At 52.0% G+C, this 10,073-nt stretch overlaps 1 protein-coding gene across 1 annotated transcript; it reads left to right on the top strand.

Moving 5' to 3' along the window:
* The first annotated feature begins 2,534 nt into the window (after window positions 1–2,534).
* On the top strand, window positions 2,535–2,951 carry PIRT (phosphoinositide interacting regulator of transient receptor potential channels). Its single transcript, XM_009282798.2, has one exon. The coding sequence runs from the start codon at window positions 2,553–2,555 to the stop codon at window positions 2,949–2,951; it is 399 nt and encodes a 132-aa protein (XP_009281073.1). The 5' UTR covers window positions 2,535–2,552.
* Window positions 2,952–10,073: the final 7,122 nt, after the last annotated feature.

Raw genomic sequence — 10,073 nt, 5'->3', positions numbered from 1 at the left:
GTTGGGTCGACGGTTGGACTCGATGATCTTAGAGGTCTTTTCCGACCTTAATGATTCTATGATTGTGCGAAGCCAAGGGGTCAGCATGCTCCACTGCAATCAGTCCAGCTCACAGAGATAGGGTTAGCAACTCAAAAGGAAGAAAAGCAGAGAAACTAGAGCTTGCTACTATGACCAAACTTACCTGCCTTGTCAAGTGCTTGATCATCTCTGATCAAGTGCTGTAGAAGACACATCAGGATGGCAGAAATGGCCCCATCTGTCCAGAGAGGGGTGAAAGCTGTGGATGGGAGGGATGTAAACCATGTCCATTGCTCTTGGCTTTTGATTTTTGCTTGTTGGTCCAAGTTTGGCAAACCTGAAACATCACAAAATATGTCGATACCACCAGATCTGCATTTCTGCAACAGTCGCTGTGTTGGGGGGACTAAGTTGAAAAATTACATCTGTCTCTTTTCAGAATAAACCACAAACCTTGGCAGGGGACACAGGTGAAAGAATAAGGGAGGTGCTTATGGCACCCAGCCATCAGCATCCCTAGATGGGCACTGGGCCCAGTATGGCCCAGATACAGGCAGGTTTCCTTAAAATGGTGCCTCTGGAGCTGTGCCAGCTTTGCAGCTTCTGTGCAGCTGCACTTAGGTGGTACATGCTCTCACATTGATTAACAGCAACGAGAAACAAGCTGGGGCCGCCGGGCTTCACGCTTATCTCATCTACGCCTCGTTGCCTCCCGCTGCAGCCACAGGCCTTCCCGTGGCATATGCAGTATGCAAATCCAGCCCGGTATCACCCATGATGTGCACCTCCTGGTGAGCCATCCCACGGGCCAGCAGTGGGTCTGGGTGCAGCCAGGGCTGAACTGAGCAAACACACAGCCCACGGTGCTGTGAGTGCCAAATGAGGGCCGAAGCAGGGTTTTAAATTAACTGCTCCGGATCAAAGCCCACTTAGGCTCAAAGCTTGCGTAGTGCTTAGGAAGAGCTGTGCTTGGCAGTGGAGCAGGCACAGAGCTCTGGTGGCACTGCCCATCCATCTGAGCCCCACCAGGGGCTTGTGTCCAGGCCAGCGCCGTTACGGCTTGAGCTTGACTGCTGCCCTGAATGGGGAAGCCCCACAGGGTCAGCTTTGGGGCTGGCAGCAATCACCAGGGGCTCTCCTTTGTGGTGCTGGCAGAAGGGCGATGCAGGGCCCTGCGCTGCTTCAGGCTGGCACGGCTTGTCGCACTCCTGCTGCAGAGCATCCCCATGCCCTGAGGGTGGGGACAGCCCGAAAGGCTGGCAGAGGACAGGTCAGTCCCAGCTGTCCTGACACTGCTGAGCCCCTGGGAGAAAACCTGGCAGCTCAGGCAGGAGTTCGCTTTGCAAAAAAAAAATCTGATTTCTGGGTGCAAAGCATCCACGTCCCCAGTCTCTCCCGCTCTCCTCAGCCCTGGTACCTGCATGGCTTCATCTCTGCTGGGCTTCCCAGCAGCAGGTCAGACCATGCATCAGGAGTACTCCCTGATCCAGCGTCCTGCCCTTGTCTCCTCAGCAGAGCCCTGAGGAAATAGTGGTTAACATAATGCTCGGCCCTTCCCATTTACCATAATGGTTTCTCAGTTCTAAAGGCACTTTGTTTCTGGGAAAATGTATTTCCTCCTTGAGCTGGTGAAAAAATAATGCCTCAAAAAGCCACACTGCTGACCCAGCCATCGCAAGGCAGAGCGTTTCGGTGTGCTTCTGCTACCGAGACCAAGAGCCCTCCCGCAGCAGCCTGCCCCAGCTTAGAGCTGGAGAAATATTTCCTGTGTGACAAGCATTTCCCCATCTCCCATCTGTGCATTAGGTAGGAAATGAGAAGCTCCTGTGCTGCAGCTACTACGAGGCTGACATGTCTAGGCTGGATGTGGCAGCGAGGAACTCCAGCCCCAGGGGCCCAGAGGAAGCGCTCAGCCTATGGGAGAGTGCTTTCTGCTCTCCTGCTGAGCGGGCCTGACATGGCACACCTGTGCCTCAGTTTCCCCACCTGCAAGAGGGAGACATGATCATGCCACAAGGTGATGAGGTGTAATTTGGGATCTGGGAGGGAAAGTGGGTCCGGGGATACAGAGCTCTTCCCCACAGGCAGCATCACCAGCCCTGCTTGCAGCACCCTGATACTCCCCTGAAAGCAGCCAAGAGCCCTGGGAGGCTCAGGGTAGTGGGTCCCAAGGGACATCTAATCATCCCACCACTGAAACCCTGTGGGAGCTGGAAGCTGGTGAGCTGGAAAGTCTCAGGACATGGACAGGGACTGCAGGAGTCCCGCTGTCCATGTGTGGGCAGCGGGACTGCAGGCATCCCCAGTCCAGCCTACCTGCAGGACCCTGTTGCCTATTCCTACATTTCATTGCTCTCATAGGTGTGATGCTCTTCTCTCCCTGCAGTGACCCACAAAGCCTTCTCCACCTTCATTTGACTTGGCACTGATTAATGACCAAATGGAAAGCACTCAATCCATCCTCCATCACTAGCTCTGCTCTGCTCTTTCTCTTTTGTCCATCTCAGGTCTCCTCCTCAGATCCCGTCACAATGGAAATTCCCCCCAAGAGTCCTGACGGGAGTGAGAAGTCTCCTCAGTCCAAGGAGCTGATGACCAGTAACACGGCCAGCACCCTCTGCATCAGCTCCCGGAGCGAGTCCGTCTGGACCAGCGCATCCAGAAGCAAGTGGGACATATACCACAAGCCAGTCATTGTCATGTCTGTCGGAGCAGCTGTCTTCCTCTTCGGGATGGTCATCACCAGCCTGTCTTGCATCCAAATCAAAAACAAAAACGTTTACAAAATGTGTGGCCCGGCTTTCCTATCCTTGGGACTGATGCTCCTCGTTTGTGGCCTTGTCTGGATCCCCATCATCCGGAAGAAGCAGAAGCAGAGACAGAAGTCACAGTTTCTGCAGAGCCTCAAGTCCTTCTTCTTTAACCGCTGAGGGCAGCCCAGGACCTTCCCAGGAAGGCTCCCCTCCCCTCTACCCACCTGTGTTGGTTAGCCATAAAAAGAAACGTGTTCTTGTACTCTCCTAGAGGATTTCATCCCAGTAAGCCTCTTCCCTACAGGTGAAACACACTGTTCCAGTCTCCAGTGTGAAAATGAACTTTGTATTTCATCCAAGTAATCCCAGAAAAAAAGAGAGCAGGATTTTGCAGCTGAGCCCAGCAAGGCAGGTCTGAGCTCTCTGCATCGCCCTCCTGTCCAATGAGCAACCCAACATCACATATTGGGAACAGCAAAGCTCCTAAGCAGCCTGGCTCCACCCAGTAGCTTCTGCAAGATACGTCAGCAGAGAGGAGCCAACTGACTACAGAGTGTGAATAAAGCCGGGTGTGAACATTGCTGACTGCAAACTGCAGCTCACACATAGAAACTGGGAAGCCAGAGATGGTTCATCCAGAGTCAGCGGAGAGGAGAAGCAGGACAATGTAGTTCCAGGCCACTTTGTATCAGAGGAGGCCACCAGAACAGGCAACACACATCACCAAAGCTTAGGAGGACCAGATGTGATGCCCGTGGTCAGGACTTCCCTGTCATTGAGCTATTATGACAGCTGGCTTAGACATGGCTGCAAACTGGAGCTCACTCCTTGCTCAGCATGGGGCATTCACAAGCTTTATTTATTGCTCCAAAGGGTCAAGGCAAGGAGCAGCATCACAAGCAGCATTTTTTTGCTCCCCCTGGCAGAGGGTGTTTAAGAAAGGCCGTTCCTCCAGGCCTGCAGAGACAAAGTTGTTTTGCAGCATCTCTGCATTTGCACTGATGTCTACCAGAGACACCCATAAACCCGAACCATCAGCCTATTCATGGGACCAGAACTGGACCACAGGCAAGCAAGACAGGTTCATTATCTCCACCATTCTGTATTTCTGCCTTTAATAAATGTGTGCCCTGAGGCAATTCACCAAGGAAGGCACGGATCCTTTCTGCATGGTTTTTGCTTTAATTTTATATTTTCAGCAGGCCTGATTTACTTTAAAAGACAAATCTGAAACACAAATTCTCAGTCTGAAGAACTGCTTTTGGTCTGGACAGCAAGATATGGGTCGGTATAAATAGGCCCATAATGTCCAGCTCCTAATTTTGTGTTCAGGCACTGATGAGAGTCTGATTTTTCAGAAGTGCTGATGCAGACTGGATCCCATGGCAGACTTTCTTCAGCCCAGCGAGACTCCCCAGCAGAGCAAGCACTGGCTCAAAGGCCCTGACACCCGCTGCGGGATGAGGATGTGGTCGGTGCTGATCAGAAGCAGAAGAGGAACACAGAAGAGGAGACCCCACCAAGCTCCTCTTTGTAGTCTGCACCTCCGCGGGGAAGCCGAGGTAGCCCCATTGCTCTTCCAAATGCGGTGGGAGGAGGAGAGGATGGCAGAGGGTGTGCTGAGAGAATTTGCAATGTGTTCGCTCTTTGGTTTCAATCAGACAGGGTACGATAACCTCCATCAACTGCTGATGAGAGGAAGCTCGTGTAAGCCCTCAGGTTTCTCTAACCCGGTATCCCACGTCTACCAGCAGCTCCCAAGGAAAGCTGAAGAAAAGCACAAGGAATGGGGCATGCAGGCAATAGTCCTTCTCCTGGTTTATGTCAACCTCCCAGCTCACAGCAGAGGTGGGAGCCAAGTCAGAAGTTGCTCCAGACCACTGTTAAACGGTCACTGATACAGCCAACATGCCCAACTCCTGCTGTTTTGCCCACTTTTTCAAATCAGTTTGCACTTTCAGGCCCTGCAACATCCTGGAGCCACAATCCCTTCAAGCCCTCTAATTTGCCAGACACGCTGGAAGCTCTGCATAGCATCAGGAGACACGGCAAAAGCAGAGGCTAACAGATCCTGCTGCCAGGCTGGCAGGTGCCCAGCAGGTCAGTTAAAAGGGAGCGTTCACTATAGTCAAGGATCATGAAGCTGTAGCTGTGGGAACTGTGCTCGGGGCCAAGGGTTGATTCCCTGTGGGGAAATATTTAACCTCCTTCTGGTCATCTCTGGCTGAACTCCCTTATATCTGAAATTGGTGCCACATCAGCATCTTTGCCTGCAAGTATGGTCCAAGGTGCCTGTGGCCCAAAGCTTTCAAGTGGAATCATTTGTGCTACCACAGTTTGGCTAGCAGGATTAACCAGGGAGCTCGGGCTCACCTCGGCACTGCTGCCAAGTTCCCACCAGTATGTGACCAAGGCTGACCAGTCCCGTGAGCTTGGAGATCCCCTCCACCAGTGTTGGGAGGACTTGAGGAGGCAGCTCCCAGCCTGGCAGCTGACACAGCTGGATTACTTTGAGCAATGCTCGTCCCTTTGCCCCAGGCTCGACCTGGCCCTGAGTTTTGTTTCCTGGGTAGTGCAGACATGTGTGTCCCCATCCAGCCAGTGCCAGGTTCATGAATGGGGTGTACAAGGTGTATGATCTGGCACTGGACCCAGTAAACCTCCGTTTGTTCCTCAGCCATTCATCATGCCGTGCAAAGCTTTGCTTGTTTTTGCAATCCTGACTTGGCACTAGGCAGCAGTCTCTATTGATTTAGCTGCAATGGGCAGAGGACACTCACCTAAAACTCCTGCTCGGGGGGCAGCTGCAGTCTGAAGAGCAGACAAACATCAGGACTCGTGAGGGGGAAATCACCGAGTAATGTGAAGGGCATGACGAGGTCCCAGCTGGCTCCAGCCTGCAGATCTGGTCACAGACAGGCGTCCTAAAGCTGCACAGTCTGGAGAAGGCACCTGGAAATGTTCCGTGCTGCAAACAGCTCTGCTGTGGCAAGAAGCTGCTCGGCCTGGGCTCACTGTCCAAAGGGATGCGACAGGAGGACTAGAAGTACCAAATGGCCTGGAGAGAGGGAGCAGGGGTCCTGCTCTCTATGTCTTACGACCAAGGATAAGGAGACAGTCAATGAAATGTTAATATAATAGGAAGTCACCGAGACCAAGAATCTAATGGGATTCCAGACTGGTCATTTATAACAAGAATATTAGGTTTAATTAAAGCAAAAATTTCCCAAGGCATTTTCACGTTGCTGCTCTGGTTTCATGTCTGTTGTTTTGTGCCTGCTGGTAGAGAGGGGAGGCTGCGTTGTAAGATGTTTGGGATGGATGATGGTGTGGCATCCAGGGGCCACCATGCAGGGGGGCTCACTCAGGACATCGGGAGGAGGAAGAGTGGGGCTGGTGCTGCAGGTTTGTTTGGGTGCTGGCCATGTGCCCTGAGTGAAGGTCTCAGGTCTGCAGATGTGCTCAGTGGACACCTCTGTTGAGGTGTGAGGAGCATATGGGTGGCACGGGAAAGTGCCTGGCAAGAGGATGGAGTCTGCCCAGGTGAGGGCAAAGGCAATAGCCCAGGGATCAGCAAAGCTTGCTGAGAGGAGGAGGAGGGATTTATCAGGTGGATCTTACTATTTGCTGCCCAGATCTGTAAAGGGAAAGTAATGTTAACTGAAGGGAAAGCTAGATTAACATCTCGAAGATCAACACGCAGGTCGAAGTCCAGCAACAGAGTGGGAACTCTCCACTTTGTTGCACGGGATATAAATGCCTGATTACTGCTGGGAAGTTGGGTGGATTTTGCATTTCTGCATGCAATGCAAAGAGCTTCCAGCACTGGGAAACACATCATTCTCCTGAAGCGAGAGAGGCTCAGCTGGAGCAACTTAAGGATGCGGGGTATCCTGGAGGCTGTTCAAAAGGGTTTCATTAGGAGCTGACATAAAATGTATGCCCTACTGTGGCCCAGCAAAACCTCACAGGGCTGCTGAAAAGTGAAATCCTGCCTCTGTGCTGTGGGACCAGCAAACTTCTACATCCCACTGACATGGGAGGCTGCAGAGGCAGGGGGTATCCGTGGGTTCAGACTGGGTTGATGGACAACAGATCAAAAAAGAGACAGCAGAAGCAACAGAGAGGGATGTGCCGTCTAACTTCTGTAACGTAACAGTGGTGGATGCTGGAGAAGTCCATGGGGATCAGATGGCAGCAAGGGCTGGGCTCATGTGCTGTCCTCTCCTACCACTGCTGGAGACAGCACTGGGCTAGAGGGACCTTTGATCTGATCATAGGGCAGTTCATGTCTTTGGGTCATTCCTGTGCACCCACAGAGCACTGTTTGACTGCTGCCCAATATTCCTCTCTACTCCCACTGAAGCCTGTTTGAATCCCGGTGTGATGCTTTGGATCAAACCAAAGAAAACCATGTTTTAAGAAAATATCAGGTTATCCAGCAAATATAATTATGTCCGGCTCTCACTAAAGCAAGCTTAGATGCTATCTGCCAGCTTCCCCTGTTCTATAAAAAGAACAGGAAATCCATTACAAAATTAATTATCTCTGCAGAGCAGTTCAAAGAGGAAATGTTTCTCCTGCATCTCAAAGGTCAGCCCCCCAGCAAACTCACCAAGCAGGCTCTGCTGCAGATGACCCACTGATACAGGGCACCTGCAACAGCTTCTTCATTCCTGGGCTTTACTAAAGTTAAACCTGCCCAAAGGTACTGCACACCCATGTTGCATACATCTCTCCGAGGATGTTAAATTGTGTTTTATCTCACTTCACATTAACTGGATTCATCCCTGACGTAATCTGCAGGTTTCTGCAGCTGCTGCTGGGAATTTCACTAACACTAACCCCCCTCCTCTGTAGTATGAATGATTTCACCGCTGAGATGTCAGCTTCATGCCTGTGTCTGGATATTAGCTGGGCCACCAGTTCAGCGTGCACCCTGAAATGCTGCTGGTGCTTCCTTGCACCCTAAGCTGCAGATGACAACCCACCGGGATGAACTGCAATTGCCCATCCCTTACCGAAAGCCAGCAGCAGCCCTTCCCTGTCCTTAGTGAGCAGTAACGAGAGTGATGACTTTCAGAAGACTCTCAATGCTCACAGTGAGTTTGAAACCCTACAAAAAGCCCCAATCCTTCCTATTTTCACACTAGGTGTTGGGCACATGGAAATTATTGAACCAGCTCACAGTTGCACAGTGTCACTGCTGAGAAGGGCGCATGAAAGCTGCAAGAGGCAGATGTGAGCAAACATGCCCCAGCTTTGCCCCTTAACCTTGCTAAGGGAGGATAGGGAATGCTGAAATGGGGCTTTCACCCAAACCATGTCAGAGACAGTGAATCTGGTTATTTCTCACTCAGACGTGGTACTGCTGTGACCTGGGTGTTTCCAGGGGAGGAAATTCCTCTGGCCATGCAATCGCTCAGAGCTGCCCTGGCACGTGCGTGCCGTCCCAGCAAGGGGTGGGAGTTCCCCCAGCCGGAGCTGGGTGTTGCAGCCACAAAAGTAGTTGTGTCTTTTCTTCCTTTTTTTTCTTCCACTCAACCGGAATATCAAGTTGCAACAGAAGTCAGCACCAAAAAAGAAACTCTTTACTTCCAGCGCTCTGACCCAGGATATTTAAAGCTCTGCTCCTCCGCACGCAGCGGTGTCAGGGATGGGAAAACTCCTGTTCCCTGCGTTAAAGGGTTTGCAGCATCCAGCCCACCACGAACACCAAAGATTCAGGGGCTTCAGAGATGTCGATCCCCTTCCCAGCCTCTCCTGTCAGCATCCCTGATGAATACCATGAATCCCAGCCTGCTTCCAAGCTGGCTGGTGCAGCCTGGTTTTAACCCAGCCTGAACCCCCAGCCCTGCCACAAACCCCTGAACTGCCAGTGCAGGGGGGCTCTCAGGACACCAGCGAGAAGCTGCTGAAAATGTCCCCCCACCTCAGTTTTCTTGGTTTTGAGACCTGCTTGGGTCCTGTTAGGGGTTACAAAACTTTCCATCCCTTTCTGTGCTGGAGCATCCTGGGGGCGCAGGAGAAGAGGCTGGGGGGGCCAGGGCTGGCGTGGGGGCTCAGCAAGGGCAGCCAGACAACCATGCTCTGGGTGACCCTGTGTCGATGTCGGGGTGTTGGTTAACCCTTATGGAAGGATCGGGGGGACCCCCAGCCCGGCCAGCGAGTGCTTCCCTGGGTATTCATTTAATTAGGAGCTTCCTTTTAGGCTTGTGAGCCTCAAAGTTTAAACTATCTGGTTTTAAACTCCATCCCTGGGTTGCTCAACCCCTCTCTGGTCCAGCGATGGCCTTTCCAGCATGTGCCAGTCTGCAGCTGTCAAGGCAGGTGGAGAAATTCATCTCCTCCATTTCCCTCTTGTCCTCACAAGTCCTTGCAAGGGGATGCTGCATTATTTGCAGCCCTGCCATGGCTCAGCAGCCCTGGCTGGAGCCTGCACTCACCTGGGGAGGGAGTACCCAAATACTGACTGGTGTATCTGTGTCAGTGCAAGGAAAGCCCCTTCCAACTGAATTGTGTAGCCCTCGATCTGAGTGCATGTGTAATACAGCACCACGTAACTCTGCAGTGAATGCACACAAGCCGGTAAGGTTCAATCTCTCCTAGATCGACAGGGCAGTGATGCCCTGGTGCATCTCTCCTGGTGATAGTTGATCTCTGGAGGGAAGGAGCAGAGCCCTGGAGAGGGTCTGTGGGAGGAGGTGCCTTCTGCCAGTTTGCCCTGCCAAGCCTTGGTACCTCACACCCCTCTGCAGCTGAAACATGGGCCACCAGTGCCTGTACCTCCCATGGAGTCCTTGGAGGGGACTGCTGCTCCTGACTGCCCCATGATGCTGCACCATCAACCAGAATCTCCTGGGCAGCTCTTGTAGATAGTTATTTGTGTTAGGTTTTATAACTTTTCATACTTGACCAGTCCTTGTGGGGTCCTGTTTGCAGCACTTCTCCCCTGATTCAGGGCCTGGAAAGACTTGCTCAGTTTTAAAGCAAAATCCTTGGGACCATTCCTCAGACTGGCAGATTCAGCTGTCAGCCTCCAAGGATGCACGTGTGATGAAGGACTGGAATTGCTGGGGGTGGGGGGGGTGTAATATTAAACTGTTTTCTGAAGAAAACCTGATGTACTGCTTGGAGAGACCCTCAATAAGTGTGAGTGGCTATGGGTAGGCAGAAGCGGGGCAGCAGCATAGTCTGTCAAGAGCTGTCAGGGGAAGCTGTGTCCTACTATCTATCTATCTATAGAATCATAGAATCATAGAATCATTAAGGTTGGAAGAGACCTCTAAGATCGAGTCC

The sequence above is a fragment of the Aptenodytes forsteri genome, unplaced genomic scaffold (genome assembly GCF_000699145.1).
Source record: "Aptenodytes forsteri isolate BGI_AS27 unplaced genomic scaffold, ASM69914v1 Scaffold22, whole genome shotgun sequence".
NCBI classification, from domain to species: Eukaryota; Metazoa; Chordata; class Aves; order Sphenisciformes; family Spheniscidae; genus Aptenodytes; species Aptenodytes forsteri.
This window is presented reverse-complemented; position numbering and strand designations above follow the sequence as displayed.

Excerpts from the sequence above, each read along its gene's own strand:
- PIRT (XM_009282798.2), top strand. The coding sequence starts at position 2,553 with ATGGAAATTCCCCCCAAGAGTCCTGACGGGAGTGAGAAGTCTCCTCAG.